Here is a 23,799-nt window from a genome sequence, read left to right as displayed (position 1 = left end):
TAGACCTACCTTTCTGTGACTTAACAGAACAACGTCATCAGCATACATCATATTCGAAGCATATAAACCTGCTACCTTTGGAGAATGAGAGTGAACGATGTTGAGTGTTGTTGTAAATTCTTCCAAGAGCAGATTAAAAAGAAACGGAGCAAGGACACAACCTGGTTTCAGTCCATTGTTGGTAAATATTTTCTGTGAAAGTGATGTTCCAGTCCCAAGCTTAAATCTTATTCATGTATTGGAATATGAAAGCTGTATGGTCTTTTAGTGGACTGGTGAAATGCTGCATTGCTGGAGTTTGCGCCAGAGTAAATTACGCTGGACTGCATCAAAAGGGGACCGAAAAGCCACCAATCATAGGTGCAGGTTCTGACATTAGTTTTTTGTTCTGTTGATTATTAAGGAGAACATTAGAATATTAGTTACTGTTCCTGATTCCCTAATGAAACAAATTTGATTTGATGGAACTAACAAGTAGTTTTTCACTGCACAGTTGGTGAGTTCTGATAGTAGTGTTGCTGCAAAATATTTTGCCTCACCATCCAACAAGGCGATCAGCCTGTAGCTAGATGATGAAGATTTGTTCCCGGCCGTATGAATTGGAGTAATTATGGAGCCGTGCCAACTGTCAGGAATCATGTAGAAGAACAGGATTAAATAGTGGGCAAAGTAGTTTTGCCCGATACTGCGCATTTTCCTTATAGCTGGCTTGTGGCAAGACGTTGGGGCCTGGTGCCCAATCTCTATGTTCTGCCATGATGACTTCCTTACTCACATTTCTGGAACTTTTCTAGACGTAAAACTGCAAGATGAGCTCGGATATAGGACTGCTCGATGCACTTTAGTATGCTTTCTAGAACATTGTTATTTTAACTGCCATCTGTAAATAAAGCCAGAGTAAATGGTCTGGGCCCATGGTGTTGCTTAATACTGCTGAGATCACCCAATCCCTCTCACACAGGAGTACCTTGTAAATCCCAATGGGATTCTGATAATGCACCTTACAGCAGGACACTTAATACATTTAAGACAGCACCAAGGATCCCAAAGGCACCATGCGTTGCCATAATTATTATAACTGCTCTGTATTTCCTAGCTGTACACACAAATTATATACTTAAAGTCGTAGCAGCAGCCTCCATGAGAAAACCTACTCCTTATTTAAATATACTGATTCCCTTCATTCGCCCTGGCTGTATGTGGGGCAGAATGCACTTGGGTCACGGGTAAGCATCCCATAAACTTGTAGGCATGTCCTAGGGGTTATTGGGAGTCATAACTAGACACCTATCTCCCTGCATGTCCTAGTAGGCTGCTCCTTAGATTCACCCTCCTGCTAGAAATCATTGTGTACGGCCAGGCTTGAATCATCACTGGGATGAAATCAAATCACTTCAAGTGCTTCAGTGTGACTTAGCCCAGAGCACCACCTGCGAAATAATTGTAGAATGAAGTAAAGCCAAGGTGCACATCACTTACACATGGACATGAGTTGCATGCCTATCCCCAACATTCTGAGCGTGTGCTGCGAAGCAGACACTGTCCAAGAGGAATCCACAACATGAGGAGGCACCTACAACAGTTGGTCTGAAAGGACTTGACTTACTGCTGGGTAATGCTTACAATACAGCATACTACTGAGGGGTCCCCTAGTGGGGCGAGTCCTCCTGGAAGTGACAGCAAACGAGGGTTTCTACTTATCTACTGCAGCAGCTGTGGCCAGGAAAATGGAGATGGACCAACACTACAGAAGCAATGTTAGAGTATGGTCTGCAGGGCACTGCCCTACTAGATGAAGATCAGTCGTCAGTGCTATTGAGAAGGTGTGCTCCATGCCACCAAAAGAACAGAGATTGAATACACGGAAAAATAAAAGTAAATGTTTTGCACAAAGTTGCCTTCCCCATTGTCACACCATCAATATGAAAATGATTGCCTAGTGGTGGGAGATGCCTACTTCACTCAGGGGGATATGCCCCTCATGAGGACCCTGAAAGAAATGCAAAGCACTACAAAACACTTTGATTGGAGGTTCTCATGATGACCTCAATGGAGAGGAAACTGGAGGCACTCATGGGCCACATCTCACAAGAGAGAGCACGAAGTGAAATACCTGGATCCGAAGGAATCAGCAATTTGAGGATTGTGCAATTAACTTTATTGATCTTCTGGAGCTTCAGTTAGAGAACCTGGTAAAGGAGCATCTCAGTATCGTCTAGTAATGAAGCATTGCAGGGATAAATCCAATGGCTTTTACACACAACCATCCTAAAAGAATCTGAGCAAGACAGTATGGGGCATATTACCAAGGGGGGGCGATAGGCAATTATCGCCAGTTTAGCGGCCGTTTTCGGCAGCTAAGCGGCGATAATTCTATTGCTATATTAGCAAGCTGTCGCTAACTGATGTTAGCGACAGCTTTTAGGTGATAGCGAGTGGTTTGGGGCCCGCTTTGCAGGTCAGCAATATTTATCGTTAATGACATGCAAAGTGGGCGTACCCAACCTGTTAGCGACTCGCTATCGCCTATTAGCAAGGCGGGCGTAGCGATGAAAATATTCCCGCTATCGCCAAAAACTAACGCCTGCTCAGACCAGTTCTTAGCCATGTTATCCAATGGGAGGTGGATAACATAGCTAAGAGCATTTTGTCGCTAATGCGTGAATATCGCTGTATTCTCAGCGATATTCACGCTATCGCCGGAAAAATTATTGCTTTGGAGATAAACGTTGCTAATAGCACGTTATCTCAGCGATAATTTCCGGCGATGCTTGGCGATAAAAAAATTGTTGCTAAGCCTAGTTAGCAATAAATATCGCTACTCATTGGTAATATGCCCCTATGTCTATTGACCAGAGGTCCAGCAGAAATGGCAACCGCAATAGGTACGGAGTTGGGAAATGCAATCTAATAAGGCTTAAAAGAGATATCTAAAAGCAGATGATTCCAGGGCCAACATATTCTGAGATTTAAGTCATACAACTTTAGTGAATAGGCAAGATTTGTAACACCTGGAAAAAAAGACTACGTGCTCTTTGGCAAGGAGGCATCCTTTTGATATCCTGGAGAGCTACTCGTCAAGAATGGTGGAACCTCAGCGCTGCAAGCAAATAACTAAATTCTATGAAGAGGCTTCGTGGTGGTGCGAACAGCAGAGAAGTGCCCTTAAATACGGGAGTTTATTCAAATATTGTTGTTGCCTTTTTCAGCTATGATTTGATCTGAATACACCTTGTGGAGGAAGAGGTGTGGCGCACTGGGCAGGGTGCCTGACTCCGGACTACTGGGTTCACGGTTCGATACCCGGCGCTGGCAGCAGGTTAGCCCAGCACCATGTGACTCTGGGCAATAACTTGCTTATCCTTCCTGAAGGCCCCCAGCGCCGGGACACCACTTTGGAGGTAGCTGTGCGCTTTACAAATAATGGTATTTCTACTGTAGGGAAGAGGGAAGGAGAAGCAGAAGGTATAATACTGACCAGTTGGCATTTGAGCTTTGTGCAAAATCTTTGTATCGTTACACAGGAAGCAGAATGTCTTAAATTTCTCAGTTCAGGCTTTCATCAAAAAGTTGTGAACCGAGGAGGAGCTTAGCGCGCATCCAAGATGGTCACGTGAGCACAGGGCTCCCCGGACCCTCGCCACCCTTCGCAATCTATCCTGAAGTTATCCTGATTTCTCGGACGGATTCTTTGAGATGAACCTTGGCTGAGTTCATAACTCTTTTCATAACTTAAATCGGACTTGGGCAACCGAAACTGCGTTGATCTGAACTTCTTGGGCCCACCGAGAGGCGAGCCGGGGACTGGGCGACTCATGGATCCGGGACGGAGTCGAACAACAACGGCAGTAGGGTCTCCTCAGTCGCCCCATCACCACTTTCGGTTTCGTTTCTGGATCCCGAAACGGTTTGATTGTGAGACCGTATCCCTCGGCTTGGGGCCATTCCAGCCTCCATCTAATGCCACCACTGCCTTAACGCCGCAGTTGTTTGGATCACTCTTGTCCTTTTGTTTTGGCAATACGAGCCGGCTTTTGTGGTCTATTGGTGCCCGACTTGACGGCGGCCATTTTCACCAGGTCTCGCGGGCCCCTCTGAGGCGCATCTTCCAACATGGCTGGTAAGGGTGATGCTGAGAAGCGAAAGACGAAGACACCTCTTCGTGGGGGACTGGTCCAGACAAATGTCATCGATCGCTACACTCAGCCCAAAGGATCCCCAGGACTCTCCAGTCGTACCCCAGAGGATGCCAAAGAGGACCCATCCGCTCCTGTTGATCTGTGACTGCAGGACATCATGGGCGCCATCTCCAATATGAAGGAGACCATCGGTCAGCAATATGAGGCGCTGGCTCGTAAAATCGACACGGTTGCCATCGAGGTCACCTTGATCAGGGCTGACCTGTCCAAGACCAATGAGAAAGTGAAGTCATTGGATCTGAAGACTTCCAGCCTCACGACCGATGTGTAGGAACTTCAGACAGAGGTTGGTAACTTGAAATCTGCCAATGACTTGATGTCCCATCGGCTGGAGGATTTTGAGAACAGGGCGCGACGCAACAACATTCGCGTCATAGGTGTGGCAGAAAATCCCGAGCCTCACTCGGTAGATCTCCTGGTCGAGGATCTTGTCCTGAACCATCTTTCTCCCTCTGGACTCAGCAAGTTTTTTGCAGTGGAGCGTGCACATGGTGTGCCGGGTGGAAAGCCCAAGCCGGGCGCTCCTCTGTGGCCCATCATTGCGAAACTCTTCCACTTCAGAGATCGAGATGCTATCCTGCAGGCTTCGAGAGTACATGGCCCGATAACTTTGAGAACTCCTCTGTCAACTTCTACCCGGACTTTACTCAGCATGTCCAGAGACAAAGGATGGCTTTCCAGGGGGTAAAACGACGTCTTCGGGACCTTGGTTTGAAATATGCGATGCTTTTCCCCACTAGGCTTCGAGTGGAGTATGAGGAGCGGCCGGACAATGTAAGTCACTGACTGGACACCCTACCTGGCCGAGGTGATCGGACGGAGAACCCTGGCAGTGCCGAAGGTGGTGAGCCTACGCAGAAGTGACTTTTCGGTCCCTGACCTCCGAACATTAGACATTTCTCAGCTGGGTTCTATTTCTTTTCTTAATATGTTTCATTGCGGTCCACGTTTGGGTGGCGGGTGGCGATGGGCCTCTTTCCTCCTCCGGGGTCTTTTTGTAGAGTGGGGTTCTTAGGGCGACAGGCACACTGCATATTGGGGTGGTTTTTTGGTCTACTGCAGGGGTGCAGGGAGGGGGGAGTTGTAACGGGTGTTTGTTGGGGGGTGGGATGGGGTGTTCGGGTGTGTGTTTTTTTCTCTCAAGGCGACAAATTGGTCTTTTCCTTGCTTCAGGTGTCCGGCTCTTGGTGGGGTGACCTATGCATTACTTGTGGGGATGGGGGGTAGTGGGTTGAGGTTGGTATCATGGAACGTCAATGGATTGGGGGATCGTATCAAACGGGGTGTTGTGTTGCAATATATGCGTCGTTTGTCTCCTGATGTGGTACTCTTGCAGGAAACGCATTTGGTGGGAAACGTGTGTCATGCTTTAAACAGGTGGGGTTACCAAATGGTTGCTCACTCGGGTTTTACCACTGGTTCCAGAGGGGTTGGTATTTTGATCCGGTCTTCTCTCCCCATTGAGATAGATAATGTTATCCTTGATGACAGAGGGCGCTATGCCGCTATCACCGGTAGGTGGGAGGGTAAAACTCTTTCTTTGGTTACTGTATACATTCCCCCGGGTCTCCAGACCTCTACTTTCTCTGATGTTGGCCGGATGATGCTGGGCCTCCCTGACAGTCTCCTCCTCATGGGTGGGGATTTTAATTCTGTGCTTTCAGGCAGTACGGATCCCCACCCTCCCAGGACACTTCCCACTTCCCAATCTTGGCTCGGGGGGTTCATAGACACTTTTGGCCTGGTGGACTGCTGGAGGTTAATGCACCAGACGCAATGTCAGTACACTTTTCACTCCGTGGCTCATGGGAGTCTATCCAGGCTCGATTATGTCCTTATGCCCACGGTCCAGTCTTCCTACATCAGGGAGATCAGACATATGGCCCGAGGCATTTCTGATGATTCTCCTTTGTGGCTTAGTTTTGACACGGTGATACACGTCGCGGGGTGGATCGCCCCTATCAATCCATGGTATTTGCGCAACCCCAAGACCCGTCGTAGCCTGATAAAGTCCCTAGATTCTTATTTCCTGGAAAATGAGGGGTCTGTCTTGTCCTCTGTGTCCCTGTGGGAGGCATTCAAAACTGTCATTCGTGGTCAGGCCCTATCCTTAATAGCTGAGACCAAGAAGGCCCGAAATATGGAGGTTGAGAGTCTGGAGGCAGAAATACTTGAGTTGGAGGCCGACCTGGAATTAGGCGCCACCCGGGAGAAACTCCACGCCCTTAGTTTGAAGCAGTTTGATTATAAATCCCATGTTACGGATGCCGCCAAGACAATGTTCAGGGAACAGCAGGGTAGATTGTACGATGTTGGTGATAAGGCGGGCAAATTGATTGCATGGCTTGATAGAAAGGACAGAGCGAATCATGTGGTTCCCGTGATACAGACTTCGGATGGTGTGTGTGTGACTGACCCTGGCGAGATTGTGGAATGCTTTGCCGATTATTTTCGTGTGGTTTACTCCCCGGTGTCCGACAGAGATGAAAATGACTCTCTTTTGCTGCTGAGGGACATTGCTTTGCCTTGCCTGTCCGAGGAGGACCCAAAGCGCATGGAGGCCCCGTTGTCGGTTGATGAGATTGCTACCGCAATCCGTTCCCTTCGTTCTGGTAAGGCCATGGGCCCTAATGGCCTCCCTGTCGAACTGTATAAACTGCGCCCGGACAAAGTTGCGCCCTACCTTCGCGCAATGTTCAGGGAGTCACGTGAGCTTGGCGCCCTCCCTTATGATCAGCGTTTGGCTACTATAGTTGTGATTCCTAAGGAGGGCAAGCCTCGTGACCGCTGTGCGTCGTATCGGCCTATTTCCCTACTGAATGCCGAGCCTAAGATCCTTGCCAAGGTCCTTGCCAATCGTTTAATCACTGTTATTTGTGACCTGATCCACCCGGATCAATCCGGTTTCATTCCGCACCAAAACACTGCTCTTAACTTGCGGCGCCTACACGGTGTTCTCGCTAGGGCGGAGTCTCTATCGGAGCCGGCCATCTTGGCTTCCTTGGACGCCACGATGGCCTTTAATACGATTGAATGGCCGTATCTTTGGGCCACTCTGGCGAAGTTTGGTTTCGGTGCGGACTTTATTAGTTGGGTTAAACTTTTGTATTCGGATCCGTTAGCTCAGGTCGTCGTCAATGGCAAAGTATCCCGGTCCTTTGCTCTCCCGGAGGGGTACGCGGCAGGGAAGCCCGCTGTCCCCCTTGCTTTTTGCTCTTGCTCTCGAACCGCTCGCAGCCTGGCTCCGTTGGGAGCCGTCGATAAAGGGCATCCAGGGGTCCCCCGATTTTGAAGATCGCGTTTCGTTGTACGCCGAAGATATCCTTTTGTACCTTACCTCCCCTCGTAAATCCCTTAAAGTCCTGTTCGATGTTCTCACTTCTTTTGGCAAGAACTCCGGCCTGATTATCAATTGGTCCAAATCATGTGTGTATGTCATCTCGGGCGGCCTTCCCCCCCTTACCGAGTAGGTTTCCCATTCAAATCTCGCAATCAGGCTTCAAGTACTTGGGAGTCTATATATCGTTGGACCCGGTTGCCTGCTATGAGCGCAATCTCCTCCCTCCTCTCCGACGATTGAAGGTGGACGTGGCTCGGTGGCGTAAACTGCCGTTGTCGCCACTTGGTCGAGCGGCACTCTTTAAAATGATGTCCCTGCCTCGCTTTCTCTATGCGCTTCAAAATTCTTTTGACGCTATTCCGGCGGCGTACTTCCGGGAAGTGGAAGGTTTGCAGAGGAGGCTCGTTTGGGACGGTCGTGCTCGCATCGCTCTTGCAAAGCTCACTCTCCCCTGGTATGACGGGGGCATTGCGCTCCCGGACATCAGGAGGTATTACTGGGCCTCTCAGTTGTCCGCCATCACCATGCCACGTATGAACCCGGTCCGGCTCCTGCATTCGAGATGGACAAACATCAATTGCCCAGTGGTAACTTCAATGGAGCACTCTACTCTCGGACCGTGGGGAGAAACCTCACGGAACCCACTAAGATTGCGGTGCGTGGGTGGAAAGATGCAAATGCGGCTATGGGATGGAACGATCGATTGACGTAAGCAACCCCATTGTATGCATCGGAACAATTGGGATGCCTCTGGAAAACGAAAGGTTTTGAGAACTGGAACATGATTGGTATCAGCAGAGTGGGTGATCTTTGGGTGAAAGGCGCGGTGAAGACCTTTGCGATGCTTCAAAATGAGTACGAGTTGGGGGATCGAGAGTTCTTCAGGTATGTGCAGGTTCGCCACGCTTTGCTGTCTGTCATCACAGCTGGTGATTCGGTTCCTGAATCATCCCCACTCGAGGATCGTATACTTGATGCTCATCTGCACGATAGTAAAATCTCCTTGATCTATAAGAAACTAATCAACAATCGGGCGGACCTTCTTGTGCGTCTCAGTGAAGTATGGTCCGGAGACGGGTTGGAGTTGGACGACGAGGACTGGCAGGCCGCCTTATCCTCCCCAAAGGAAGTCGCCATTCCAGCCCGTCTCCGTCTCGTCCAGCTCAAGATTCTCCATTGTGTATATGTTACGGGTCCTCGTTTGGTTGCGATGGGTTTTTCCTTGGATGGGTTGTGTAGGCGTGGATGTGGTATGAGTGCTACCTTTCTCCACATCCTCTGGGAGTGCCGGGAGGTGGCGGCGTATTGGCAGCGGGTGCATGCAGTCATGGAGTGTGTTACCGGGGTTGCTCTGCTGCCTGAGGCTCGTAGATGTCTGTTGAATGTGTGGGAGCCAAATGATTACAACATTGCCTAGGCCCGGTGGGCGACGCTGGGGAACATGATTGCAAAAAGAGATATTGCGCAGTTGTGGGGTTCCCCACGGTCTCCCACCGTGTCGGCATGGAAGGAGAATATCGACTGATGCATGTTTAGAGAGAAGACGGTATATCTGGCTAGGGGCAAGCCTAGGGCGTGGAGTAAAATCTGGGGTCAGTGGAACGCCTACCGAGGGAACATTTGCACACCCCCTCTTGAAGACACTTTGGACTTTCCACCTTCCCCCTGATCCGGAGGTTCCTGGAACGATTTATTCCTTTTTTCCTATTGTCTGACTTCCCCACTGCCTCCCCCCCGATTAGCTTTCATGCCCTCCTGCTTCGTTATTTGGTACTGTGGGTCCCCCCCTTCGGAGCTTGACATTGTCCATATCGTCTTTCGCCTTGAGTCTTTTTTCTTTGTTTTCTTTCTCGTTTTCTTTTTTAAAAAATTAAAAATTTCTATATCCTGCCTACATCCTGTGTTGCCGAAAAGGTATCCTGTGTTAAGTTGGACCACGAAAGAGCGGTCGCTGCTTTGTGAATTACATAATTGCCTCACATGTTCTAGCGGCCGGCCCGTGTGGTTGTAGGCCCGTACGTGTAATGGTATTTTTGCACAATAAAGTTTAAAAAAAAAAAAGAAAAAGTTGTGAACCATGCTTGGGGAATTCATAAAAGTGCTCGGAGTTAACATACAGTGCTGAAGAAAGTAACGCAATTCATTTCAAGGCAGCAGAAAAGATTTGGGGAAAGGATTTTAAACCTCTCCCTTAAGATGTCAAGTGCAGCAGGTAGTGGTGATGTGGGGGGTAATAGAAGCAATCAGTTCAAGGTGCATGCTGCAAGAAAATGGTGAGAACTGCAAATTACCAGGCTGCCCACCTAGTGAAATGTACGTTAGCTGAAGCAGATGAATGTCCAAGTCGCCCTTTGAGCAATGAGTGCAAAGGTGGTTTACAACAGAGGGCCCTTCCTGGAGCTTATCAGATAACCAACAGCATCAGATTACATACAATAATTATGCACTAAATAGATAAGCGTTGAACCTGGCAGAAGGATTAACAATTACAAGACTGCCTTCCTGTGTCTCAAAGCTGAACAGGCTCACTAGATGGTGAAAAGACCAAGGCCATCATCTACCAACCACACTGCTTTTCCACTGGCCTCATAAATTTGGTCACCATCTCCCTTATCAAGCCTCATCTTATTTTGCAGTCCCTTTTATCTCAGTGTCTCGTCTCACAATCACCAAACAACAGAGAATCCAGAATATCTTTCACATGAGTCCTAACAATCATACCAAACATCGATTTTTAAAGTCTACACTGGCTGCTAGGGCATCTCAAATTGAGGCGTGTGTCAACCACAAAGCCCTGCACAGCAAAGGTCAAAAACCTAAGCCTAGATGACAATCAGCTACAACAAAAACACCAAGCGTTCTGACTCTCCCATCCTCTCTATGCCAGGATTCCTCATACATCAAAGTGGTCAAAACTCAGGGCCCAGTTATGGGTAACTCTCTCCTATCCGCCTTGCTTGAAAAGCATCTTTAACTCCACCCACAACATGAAAATGTTATGTTTTGCCATGCATTCTAAATCGACAGCTTTTTCTGCATTCCTTCCTCAATACAGCACATTTTGCTTTCTAAATCCTTCTTCCCCATGTCTACCCTTTCTATATTTTTTCAATTTCAAAGCCCTCCTAGTTTTCCCTCCCCCTGACTCCCTGCAGCATTCTACCATGAGCACGTTATGAATGCATGATGAACCAACATAAGGATAGTTGCAAAGGAGAAAGATAATTCATCATTACAAATTGAAATCATCATACCTTCATTTAAGTCATAGTAGTGTTTGCACTGTTCTGTGCTTTGAGTATTAACTTTTTAACACACTTTAAAAAGGGAGACAAAATGCACATCTACAAAAGACCTAGTGAAGGTGTGCAGCAACTCTACAATGTAAACGTTGTTACATATCAGTCACCCCTTTTTCACTCCCTATCATACTTTCGCTCGCTAGATCAGCGACAGAGAATCATGTACCCTGCTTTTCAGTAACTGTACTCGTATTCCCACTGGCAATGACCCTCAGAAATACTCCATTCCTCCTTCTCCTGCCACTGCAGGTTTCCTCACTGAACGTTCCCTTACCTTTTCAACTACCTTTGGAAATGTACTCGATGCCTTCCCCTTTCTTCTCTTTTATCTGCACAGAGCCCATCTTCTGCCCTTTCCTGCCAATTCCTACAGCTTTAATCACTTATTTCCTAAAGCCTCTCTCCTTTGCTCTAGCCCTTCTCGTTCTGGACTGTGTCTGGTTTCACACGAACCCGCTAACAACTCTTCTTTCTGCTTCCTTCTCAATGTCACTCTTTAAAAGACTCTCGGGTTTATTACGATGGCGGACGAACTGCCACATACAGGCAGTCAGTGATGATGGTCCCCCGACATCCTGGACATAGGTCTGACCGCTGTATTACAATAACGGCAGTCGAAATGCAGGGGTCTGGGGTAGGACCGTGGCATCTAACAGGATCCAAGATCCCGTTGGGGCGGCGGTAGGACTCCTATCCCTACAATGGAGGCGGTGGGGATTAGGATGTTCCTTTCCAACTGCCTTTCATGACGGTCCCAGTCTTCAGTGGCCCTGGGGGCACATGCAGTACACCCCGCATGGTGCCTGGCACACACGGCACGGATGCGCACAAAGTGCCTTTTTCTACTGCTCCATGAGCTGCAGCCATTTTCCTGGGCACTTTACGACGGTCTGGACAGCTGTCTTATCCTAATAGGGCAGGTGGGACCGCCGACTCATTGTCAGGCAGTCATCTGCCCAATACGATGGCGGTCGGTGGTCGGCCGACCGCCATTGTAATGAGGAACTCTGTATCAACATGTCTTTAAAAGCAATACAAGTTATGTGTAATACAAGTTATGTATAATGGCACTGAAACAAAAAGTTACAATAAGGTTGCACAAATCATCTACACTAACTAGAACGCTGATACCACAAAATACCTTTCCCATAAATACCCATGAAAGAGCAAGGCTTCAAATACCCATGAAAGAGCAAGGCTTCAAAGGCAAATAGATGGGTTACCTCAATGAACGATGCAATGCTGGCCTTCTCCAGCTCGCGTTGCTTTCTCTTGCGGATCACCCGCTCATACAGCCTCGGGGTCTGATCCATGGATTTATAAAGTTCTCGGAGGGCTTGTTCTGTGTATGCTATGGACTGTTCTTCAAACTCTTCTGTCGATATCAGCTGGCAAAACGTGGCCGTGAGTGGGCATTCCTTATCGAACTCTTCCAGTGTCTCCATCCTACCAGCAGAAAAAGTCAATATTTCATCATCATCAAACAAGTGCCTTTTAACTTGCCTGAACACCAAGGGCCACACACGTTGAAATATGGTTTCGAACCTGAAACATATGCACACAACCATTACTGCATTTCAGGCCAGGACTTGCAAATCTTTAATATGATCCATTTGGATTACCAGGATACTATTAACTATGAAAAAAAGGTTTTCTGTAGTTCTCAAATCCACATGTCTGAAATGTGATGCACAATAATATATTGATCAAAGCATTTGTTGGTTCTTCAAATTTGAGCAATGCATTTAGCATGAAACTTTATTTGGCCGATAGCCTCCTTGTTAAACTGTTTACATTTTGCATTTACTTAAAAAAAAATTAAAACAAATATTAAAAACAAACTAAAACACAAATACTAAAACAATAAAAAAAAAAAAAGGCATCATAAAATGGGAATGCAGCCATTGAGAAAATTAAAGTTCTGCTCATTCCATGAAAGCCACAAAGACTGTGGGACAACTGAATTAAAAAAGGGAATAAATACACCTATGTCAGCCTGGCAATATGCCAATATACACGATTATGCAATGCAGAGCACAGAATGGCAGGAACAGTAGAAAATACATAGAATAGCAGTACACCAGGTATTGCAATAGTCCACATCACATCTTGCTCAAACTCAGTTCTCAGTTCTTAGACTCTGAAGTCTTCCTTTATTCCCTGCACCACAAGTCACCATTATGCGTTCAAGATGTTTTACCTAGCTCCCATGGGAGAGGAGCTCTCTTTCCTTGTCACCACGCCAGTCATCTACTTTCGGGGTAGGGTGGATTAGGGGTGAGGGTGAGGGGGTTGGGGGTTTTAGATCTCGTTTTCCTTATTTTACTTATCTTTATTTGCTGTTTTTGCCATATTTGCCTTTTTTTCTCAAGTGGCTTGCCTCTTTCCTCTGGTCACGTTTCTTGTAGTAACTGTCGCAGTGTTAGCCCTTCACATATTGCTGATACTACTTTGGAAGGTACTACTCTGGAAGGTATGTTATGTTAAAATTATTTTTTGTTATGTTAAAATTATTTTTAAAGCACACTTACACCAAGTGGTTTCATGGCGCTAGGGGTGGGAGGACTGCATAAGAAAGATTACCCAAAACATTATTCATAGGCTTTGTCGGAAGGAACCCGACGAACAAGAGTTGAAAACGACATTTAACCCACAGTATAATGAGGGAATCACCTGGGAGAGAGAAACGCAGATCAAACATCCGGGTAACTCATGGTCCGGGTCTCTGTTACAGGACGTAAGCAGCATCACGAGACGTGACCAATCAGGAGACAGCCCGGAAGAAGAAAAGGCGGAGCAGGACGCCATCGAGGTCGTCACGGAACCCGGAAGAAGGAACAACGAGAGGACACCGAGAAACGGGAACCGAGGAAGGACCACAGAAGGACGCGGAGCCGGAGGACTTCACAGACGAGAGCGGAGAAGCAGACGAGTGGTCCGAGGAGTGGTGGACACCATCCTCCCCCCAGGAGGGCGCAACTGCCGCCGTGACTCCGGAGAGTTACGGCTCGGACGGTGAATGGCCTTGTACACGGGGGCAGACCTGAGTAGTTGGGCGGGAAGCGGGAGGACTGACCAGGGAGTGGGGAGGTCGGGAGAGGGGGCAAAGCACTGTTGTAAACGCCACCCAGCCTTCCCAGATAATTAGTAGTCTGGTTTCCTCACATCGCCCATCCTTATCTCAGATTACCTTTCAATGCTTAGGCACGTTTATATTTTGTGACCGTGTAGAACTAGTATACGACCACCTGACTAGATATTGAGCAACCACTTGATGTTTTCTTACACCGGGTGTGGGGACGGGTTCTCCCCTTTCTAAATGTGCAAATCCTACGCTAAGAACAACCACTTACCGTCCTCTTTGTTGTCATTTATTTTTAGCAACCTGGGGGTCAAAGGATACCCGAAGACCAACAGCTCCAAAGAAGACGATGTGGATTTTGGCATAAACAGCACAACCATCCTGGACAGTGTTTACTTTAAATAAATTCCAAAATTGATAGACTATTGAAGCCTCCTAGTTTCTATTTCCGCCCATCCCTCCCACAGACTTGTAAGAAGAAGAACGTTTTCAGGAGAGTTCTGAATTGAGTATAGCACGTTACTGATCTAAGCTCATTCGGAAGAGGGTTCCAAAAGCAGGGGGCCAGAAAAGAAAACCTAAGACCACCATGCTTTTTTCGTTTGAAAGTAGAAGTAGTGAGCAGGTTAAGGTTAGAGGAGCGGAGTTCACGTGAGGGAACATAATGTTGAATCCTAGAAGAGATAAAAACAGGGCCTTGACCAGCAAGGGCTTTGAAGATAACACAGCCTAATTTAAATACACAGCGTTTGGCTACCCGGAGCCAATGAAGGCTCTTCATCAGGGGGCTGACATGTTGGTGCTTAGGTTGATGAAAAATGAGCCTAGCTGCCTGATTTTGCACGAGCTGTAGACGATGAAGCTGATATGCTGGAATGCCAACATAAAGGGCATTCACATAGTCAATGCGGGAGGTGACCAGGGCCAGGATGACAAGAGCGAGGGCCTCCATGGTCAAGAACCTACAGATCTTCCAAATTCTACGAAGATGGAAGAAGCAGGAAGAAACAACAGCATTGATTAGTGGCTTCAATGACAAGTCGCTACAGATGATGACTCCAAGGCTTTTTACAGAGTCTGCTGGGTGGTGAGAGGTGCCCAAAGATGAAGGCCAGAAACTGGAGTTCCAATGGTTCGAGGACCCTCCAGGTAAAACAAGCTCCGTTTTATCATGGTTAAGTTTTAATTGGCTAAAATACATCCATTCACTAATAGAGATCATGGTGGATTGGAAGTTGCTAATGGAAATATTGGAGGAGTCCATGTTGAATATCAACTGGAGATTGTCAGCGTAGTTGAAGATTATGGCTGGGCTATTACATAAAGACATAATCAAGGGTTGCATTTAAATAGGAGGGGTGATAAAGCAGAGCCCTGAGGGACCCCACAGGTCAGTTTTGCTTTCCCTGCCGAGAAGTTGGCCAGCCGGACTGCCTGGAAGCGTCAGTGTAGAAAGGATGTGACTCAACTTGAGGGCCAAGCCCTGAATGCCAGCATTGCTGACACAGTCGATCAGGAGTTCATGATCGACCGTGTCAAAAGCCGCCGATAAATCCAGAAGCACCAGAGCCTGGGTGATGTTTTTATCGGCTCCTCTCCTGAGCTCATCCATGACTGCCATAATGACAGACTCAGTTGAATGTGCTGGCCTAAAACCCGCCTGCCGGGGGTCAAGAAACTGGGAATGCTCAATAAATGAGCTGAGGCAATTCGTGACATGAGCCTCTAATATTTTACTGAGGTAAGGGAGCAAAGAAATAGGGCAGAAATTGCTCAACACCGAAGGATCTGCATTGGGGTTTTTCAATATAGTAACAACTATACCGCACATTTAAAGGTATCGGGAACAATGCCTTATTTAAGGGAATTGTTAAGGAGTGAAAGCGGCGGGTCAGGGCAGGTAAGAAAGGCCTCTTTCAAAATGTGGGGAGGGCAACAGTCATTAGGAGAGCCAGACCCCACTTTATTCTAAAGGATCACAAACTCATCTCTAGTAATCAGGGGAATTTGATCAAGTGTAAAGGGGTTTTTACAGGGTATAGGGAGGGTAGTAGGGGAAGTGGGGATAGGGATATTGTTCTTAATGGAGATATTTTATCAATGAAGAATGAGTTCAATTATTCACATAGTGTTTGTTAGGGAGCAGATTTAACAGTCACCCTACCTATGTTGTGTAAGCTCATCGACAATTGAGAAAATGTCTTTAGCCTTTGTGGAAGAATTGGTGATTTTTAGAGAAAAGTAAGCAGATTTAGTCTGAAGAATGGAGTCTTTATAATTTTTTTTAACAGGGCTACATATGCCACTCTCTCCTCAGATGCGTAGGCTATGTCCTGCATACACAAAGTAAACAATGTATCCTCTTATCTAAGTTCCAGGATAAATTATTCAAGTACATGTTGCTACTTTATAGTATATAATGCTACTCTATTAATTTTCTGTGCAATGTACCTATTAATCCTGTATGCGATGTGCCGCTACGATTATCCTGTTTGCAGGAAATATAACAAAGAGAATAACGCTCTGAATGGTAGACCATGTTACAGGAAGCGAATCAACTCAGTGCAACTGTGTCCACTAACTTCACGGCAAGCACAAGTGAATAATGTATTTTCTTCCCACATAGTGAGTAAACTTCATATACCGCATAAACCCCACAAACCTTATTCAAGAGTTAAAAATCAATAGCAATCTTTTTAATAGAATTATAATGTCGCAAAATTCTCCAGGTACTTCAAGCCATAATAGCCTAAAGATAGTCTCACTGAATGTTAAGGGCTTAAACCACCCTATCTAAAGGAGAACGATCCTAGACTACATCAACAAACAAAAGGGAGACGTTTTCCTACTACAGAAAACGAAGATTGACTCGAAACAGTTTAATTCACTTAGAAATGGATATTATAGTGACGTTGCAGACTCGGGGGCAATAGGGAAGGAAACCGGTGTCCTGACTTTAGTAGCTAAAATAAATCAAACATTGATATAGTGACAAGCACATCTGATAATAAAGGGAGGTGGATCACAACAAAATTGACCAAGGCCAATACAGAATTTTACATTACTAATATTTATGTACCCAACAGACTTCTAGGAGGACCTAAGTAAACAAATTGAGACAATCCTATACACTGCTATGCACATACTAGCAGGAGATTTTAACCTGCCCATGGTCCTGGCTTAAGATAGGGACTCACACTGTCCTTTTCGCGCCAATAACTCCCACAAAGCCCTTATAAATCTCTGCACCCGCTTCAATTTAATAGACACAAGGAGGCTACAAAACCCCACTGGGAGAGAATATACTTTCGACTCATTCCCACATAACTCCTACTCGCGCATTGATTACCAACTTATATCAAATAACGCCATAAACAGGCTCGAACAAATCTCAATAGAACCAAGGGTGATCTCAGACCACTCATGAATTAGCCTATCCATTTCTGACCCAAAGCCTTCCAAAAACAACCTCTTTGAAGACTCAACAAACGAAGTCCTAGAAAAAGAATCTCACAGACAATTGATTGATAGCGCGATACAGAACTTTCTTAAATTTAACAAAATAGGAGACAAGTCGGACCTAACAAGGTGAGAGGCATTGAAGAGCGTCGTCAGAGGGGAGATCATTAAAATTAGATCTGCCATGAATAGGGACACCAACAGTAATCTTGAGAAGTTGGAAAAAGAGATTGCTATGTTAGAGGAAAAACATGTAATGCCCAGAGATTCACTAGTCTTGAACGAAATAGTGAGGAAGAAATACGAGTATAATAAAATAGTCAGTAATAGTGCGGGAATTTGGTACTAAACAAAAGAGCATTAGGTTATGTAAATCCAACAAAGCAGGAAAGAGCTTAGCCTCATACTTAAAGTTTAAATTGCAAAAGTACATGATTAAAAACCTAATAGACAAAAATGGTATGGCTCACTGACCCTGACAAAATTGCGGAAACCTTTAAGGATTTCTATAAAGACCTGTATGGTAAGAACCAGGATAGAGATAACACAAAAACACAGGAATACTTAGATAAATGTATGGGACCTGCCCTCTCTTAAGGTAAAAAAACTGAAATAAACAGCCCCATTACTACGTCAGAAATTGAAAGCTCAATAAGGACCCTGAAAGTAGGGAAAGCTCAGGGACCTGATGGGTTTGGTGCCAAATTCTACAAGTGCTTCTCCTCTACATTGACTCCTCCACTGTTACGTCTGTTTAACAGATTTAGTGAGTATGGCCAGATTAATTGGACGCCATTATAGCCGTAACTCCCAAAGAGGGGGAAGGACCCTATGCTACCTAAAAACTACAGGCCGATTTCACTAATCAACCTAGATTGCAAAATTTACTCTATGATCCTCAACAAACGCCTTCAATTTTTTTTTACCACAAGTCATTCACCCGTCACAAGTTGGGTTCTTAAAAAACAGACTATCTAGTGACAATACTTGCATCCTCGCTCATGTCCTAGAGAAAGCCAAACTCACTGACTCACCAACAGTCACTATTACATTGGACGCAGAGAAGGCTTCGACAAAGTTGACTAGGTCTACTTGGAAGAAACACTAGACAAATTTAATTTGGGTGAACATTTTAAAAGCATGGTAATGGCACTATATTTTAACCCCTCAGCCAGGGTAAGAGTGGTAGGATGCCTCTCATCCGCCTTCAAACTTCATCAGGGCACAAGGCAAGGCTGCCATCTCTCTCCCTCTCCATTCCTCCTTGAAATTGAAACTTTCCTTTTCCACCTTAGGAACAATCAACAAATCACAGGAATTTGCTTCAACGAATGTACGGTTAAAATTACTGCTTATACCAACGACGTGCTGGTTGTCTCCGAGAATGCGGAAGCTGCTGTCCACGCACTTATGTCCTAAATCGATGACTTTGCTAGAGTATATGGGTACAGATTGAATAAAGATAAGACGGAGGTGAAACTCATGAACAACCTTGGAGGAAAATAAATTATGGGTAATTCTGGTCTCTTATGGCAGCCCAAGTACTTTTAATACCCAGACTTGGATTTTACGAAGGACCTGATCACAACCCTTCAGACCAACGAGAAGGCTATCTTCAAAAAAATCTCTTTGTTGTTAGATGGCTGGTCACCTACATTTTTAACATGGTGGGGAAGAGCTGAGACAATAAAAATAATGATTACTCCTCTTGTCAACTATCTAGCCAGCGTGTTACCTATGACGTTCTCAAATGATTTCCCATGTAAAATCTATAAGCTTTTTAACACATTCCTATGGCAAGGTAAGAGACCCAGAATATCTATGAAAAAACTTCAATTAATAAAAGACAAAGGTGGTCTGGGCCTTCCGAACTTCAGGAACTATCAAACCGCGTATCTCTGTAAACAGGGATCTAACTGGCTGCTTCCGCCGACTGATTACACACCAGTCTGGTTGGACATAGAATGATCAAGCATCAACGATATGCCCTTGCCTGCTCTCTTCACCATGGATATATCCTCCCTCCCTCACTAAAAGTACATTTTGCTCAATACTAAAAGAGTCAGGCTATGACTGGAACACCTCTCCACTATAAAAACTAATACATCAAACCTGTCCTCTCTCTGGCGCAACCCGAGTTTGAAGATCGAAGGAGGGATGTTCCATTGGAAGCATTGGTCCAAAAACGGCATAAATCTAGTCAAAGACCTCTATGAGGGAACCATTCCCTTGTCTTTCTCCACACTTCGGTCTCGCTACGGACTACATCCAATAGATTTTTATAAATTTTTAAAACTAAAATCTCTCCTCACGGCGCGCTCTATTAAACCCTCCGACCCGTCAATACTCTCAATGATGTCACAGCTCCTAAAGTCAGGACACACAGTTTCTAAAATATATAAACTATCACCTCACCTCGCAGGAGGAGAAAAATGTGAAGAGGGGGGAGGAGCCAAGCTCGCGACCGCGATGGCCGCACTGTAGCTCGGCTCTGCCAGCCTTCCTGCCCAACACACATATCCTGTCAAGCATCCTGCCCCGAGACGACACACTCGGGAAGAAATGGAAAGGTGAAGCAACGCTCGTACTCACCGTCTGACCCGGGGGCTCCTGCGAGCTGCGAACCCGAAGCTGTGCTCCTGCTTGATCCGGGGCCTTTGCGGCGTGGAGACCGGAGTCTTGCCTGCGTAGGTCGGCCGGAGTGACAGTGTCGGCGGCGGCCCCTGGTGGAGGAGAGGGGTCGGCTGTGAGAGGCCGTTGTGCGGTTATGCTGGTGGAGACTGACCGGGCCCGGTCCAGCGGCCGGGGGGCCCCGTGGTAGGGCGCGGCACGCCGTGGATGGGGGAAGACCGCGCAGGAGGATACCCCCTTTGTTGCCCTGTCCGGCCATCTTGAAGCCCTGTGCCCGGAGTCGGCGTGTGACGCCCACGGGCGGTGGCGCTGGCGGACCCCCCTTTTGGTGGCTCTCCTTTCTGCACCCAGGTTGCCATTTCTGGGGCTCGAGTGAACTCCAGCGGTGGCCTTGCTCGAGAGCCCGCTCCAGAAGTTGAGGCGTGTGGAGACGCGGCTGGACCCGCAAGATGGCGGGCGACGCCCTGGGTCACGGATTTACTCAGGGCGGCGAACTTGTGTCGCTGAAGTGCACGGGGGCCTGGTCCTGTGAGCGTGAGCCCGCACTTGGCAATGTCCTTGACGCCCTACAGTCCTTACATGCGGCCATGGCCCCCGTCGCCCCTGTGCAAGATAGACGGTCTGCCGCCATTTTTGTTGGGCTGTTCCTCATGAACGCGGCTCGACTTAGAATGTGCGCTGCTTCGTCCCCCTCAGTTGCTGCAGGGAGTGCTGCCGCCGTGCATCGACAAGACTGTACGCCTGCGGCCCCGCATCTCCAGGTAGCTTTGATTGTGGCGGGCGCGGGTGTGGGCTCCACGCTTGGGCCCGTTCCTGCTCGAGTGTTCGGGGAGCGACGTGGATTGCCGATTCGATCTGCTTCGGTGAAGTCCCGTTGTTTCCTTGCGGGGGAGACTTTGCTTTCCTGTGCGGCGAGACTGCACCCACACTGTTTGCTGCTCCAGTTGTCATTAATGGAAAGTCTGGACTGCCGCGAAAAGTTCTTGCTTTGTTGCGGATTGCCGGGGGTCCTCTGGTTTCCACCCTTGGCACGTTTTGTTCCGATGAATGGCCTCTCCACCTTGAAATGTTTGCTGCCCACTACTCTATCACGTACGGTGGCGATGACCAGGAAAGGACAGGGGTGAGCCGGACTGAACCCGGAGGACTACTGGTTAACGGATGGAGATGAGGAATGCCCCCAATCACGATAATATGGACGATTCCTTTGAGGGTTTATGATACCTGAGACTGTGTCGATCTCGTTTTGATGTTGCATAAATGTGTGGGAAGGCGGGGGGCAGGGGCCGAACGACTCGATTGATGGTCTCCTCCCCCCCCTGGTTCTTTTCCCCTTTTGCCTCTTTTGTTCCTTTCCCTCTCTCTGACTTTTCTACATTTCGGGTTTCCTATTTAGGGCGACAGGCACGCTGCTGGGGGGGTAGGCCGTAGCCTTCTGCAGGGGTGCAGGGCGGGGTGGGTGGGTTGGGGCCTCTTATCTGTTCTTTTTTCCCTTAGTTCTATGGCTCTTTTGTATCCCTTTATCGGGGAGCCGTGCCTGTGCGTGTCTCCCATGGTGTGAGTGCAGATGGGGGGCGAATTGTTCTTTTTTCTACGGTACTGATTGCACATATATTATGACTTGCACGCCCTAACCCCGATAGCGTGATCCTCAGTCACTTCGCGCGCCTTTATTGCTGTGGGGCGCGTGCAGCAGCGCGGCGTTCTTTCTTTTCTTCTTTATAATACTCCCCCCCCCTTTTTTCTTATTATTTAGGTTAGTATAGAGGATGATTGTAACCACGGTTGCTGTTCTGATTCCTCCGTTATGTATCAGTACGATAATTAGGTGGTCGGTGGACAAGCGACGGGCCACGGTGGGCACTAATTTGAAATATTTCTATTTCTATTTCTATTTGGGGGTTTTGTAAAGCGCTTGGTGACGCACAGCGGCGTGTCCCCGCGCTGAGGAGCTGATGTTTACTGGAAATTACACATGCGGAACACCTTACTGTGCGAATAGTACAGTTTTGAGCTTGGCTCTAAAGAGTGGTTCTGATGGTTCTAATCGCAACGCCAAGGGTAGCTTATTCCATCTGGAAGCAGCAAGGTGCCTAAAGGATCTTCCGCCCATCCGAGCTCTGGACACCCTAGGAATAACTAGGAGTCCTGAGCCGGAAGATCTCGAGGAGCGGGACGGCTCGTAGGGTGTCAGTAGTCCTTTCAGCGGGAGAGGAGACCTCCCATTGATAATCCGGTGGCACATACATAGTGCCTTAAATTCTACCCTGCTTCTGATCGGGAGCCAGTGCAAAGACCGGAGGGCCGCTTTGGATGCAGCTCTTCTGGGTAATCTGAGCACTAGTCGGGCAGCGGCATTCTGTAGAACCAGTAGGCGGCTCAGATTCTTCTCCAGGGTCCCTAAGTTGAGAAGATTGCCATAGTCAATCTTTGACGTGACCAGTGCATGTACCAGTGTTTGACGGGCTCTGATAGGTAAGAAATTCAATACCTTTCTAAGACTTTTGAGAGTCCCGAAACAAGATCCAACCACCTGATTGATCTGTGGGCCAAAGGTAAGGTCGGAATCGAACCAGATACCCAAGTTCTTTGCTTTCTGGCAAGGAGTGGGTGTTGGACCTAAGCAAGGCGGCCACCATGCCGACGTCCACGCCGATTGGCCTCCCCCCACTACCAGCACCTCGGTCTTGCCTCCGTTGAGCTTGAGGCAATTGGCGGACATCCAGGCAGCAAGATCTTGCATGCAAGCTCTGAAAATGTCCGCCGAGGGACCGGGCGCACGCGACAGGGAGATGACCAACTGCGTGTCGTCGGCATAAGACACCATTCGAAGGCCGTAACTCTCTACTAAGGTGGCAATCGGGGCAACATAAAGATTAAAAAGCGTCGGGCTCAGGGACGAGCCCTGCGGCACCCCCTGATCCAAAGAAATTCGCTCCGAGTAATGATCACCTTGTCTCACTTGGAAGCCACGGCCTGTAAGAAATTAATAAATCCACTTCAGCGCTGCCCCTCTCACCCCGCCTTTGTTCAGACACTGTACAAAGATGGAGTGTGCTACAGTGTCGAACGCCGCGCTGAGGTCTAAGAGGATTAGGGCCATGGTTTGTCCCTCATCAGCACCTTGCCTAAGGGTTTCGGTAGCCCTAAGAAGGGCAGAATCCGTGGAATGACGGGGCCGAAACCCAAATTGGGTGGGATGAAGAAGGTTGTTTTCCTCCACAAATTTCATTAGCTGTTTATTTACCACCTTCTCCGCTACCTTAGAGAAATAAGGCAGCAAGGAGATGGGGCGAAGGTTGTCTAGCTTCTCACAGCTGATGTTGGGCTTCTTGCGGAGGGGAAGCATCACAGCCTGTTTCCAGTCCTCTGGTATGGAGCTGGAGCCGAAGGAGATATCCAGCAGGTGTCTAATGTAAGGTTCGAGTGTTTCCAGACTGTCTCCCAACCTTTTTGGGGAGGCAGGATCTCGCGGAGAGCCAGATTTGACAGATCTGCATATTTTAACTAAATCCACCGATGAAGGGGTGGTGAAGTTAAGTAACAGATTTTGATCGGCTACCTCTCTTGAAAAGTGTGCTGGCACTTCCGCTGCTGGTGATATATCAGGAAAACCAGAGTAAATCTTGGACACTTTATCCCCGAAGTAGTTGGCAATGCGATTGCATGCTGCTACTGAGTGATCTTCGTCTCGAGTGGAGGTTTTTGGGGTGGCCAGGGATTTGTATATGCTGAATAGTTCCCTGGCAGAGTTCTCTGCCTCTTGGATTCTGTCAGCATAGTATG

At 47.4% G+C, this 23,799-nt stretch overlaps 1 protein-coding gene across 2 annotated transcripts in view; it reads right to left on the bottom strand.

Moving 5' to 3' along the window:
- The window catches only part of LOC147679106 (uncharacterized), a 366,743-nt gene that overhangs the window by 276,964 nt on the left and 65,980 nt on the right, over positions 1-23,799 (bottom strand). For both annotated transcript variants that reach the window (XM_086942868.1, XM_086942869.1), the window contains exon 2: positions 12,065-12,287. In XM_086942868.1, coding sequence (XP_086798994.1) covers positions 12,065-12,286 — 222 coding nt within the window. In that variant the 5' untranslated portion in view covers position 12,287. The remainder of the gene's footprint in view (positions 1-12,064; positions 12,288-23,799) is intronic.

Source organism: Lissotriton vulgaris, chromosome 11 (assembly GCF_964263255.1).
Source record: "Lissotriton vulgaris chromosome 11, aLisVul1.2, whole genome shotgun sequence".
Taxonomy (NCBI): Eukaryota; Metazoa; Chordata; class Amphibia; order Caudata; family Salamandridae; genus Lissotriton; species Lissotriton vulgaris.
The sequence above is the reverse complement of the archived record's forward strand: the minus strand, read 5'-3'. Positions and strand labels throughout refer to the sequence as shown.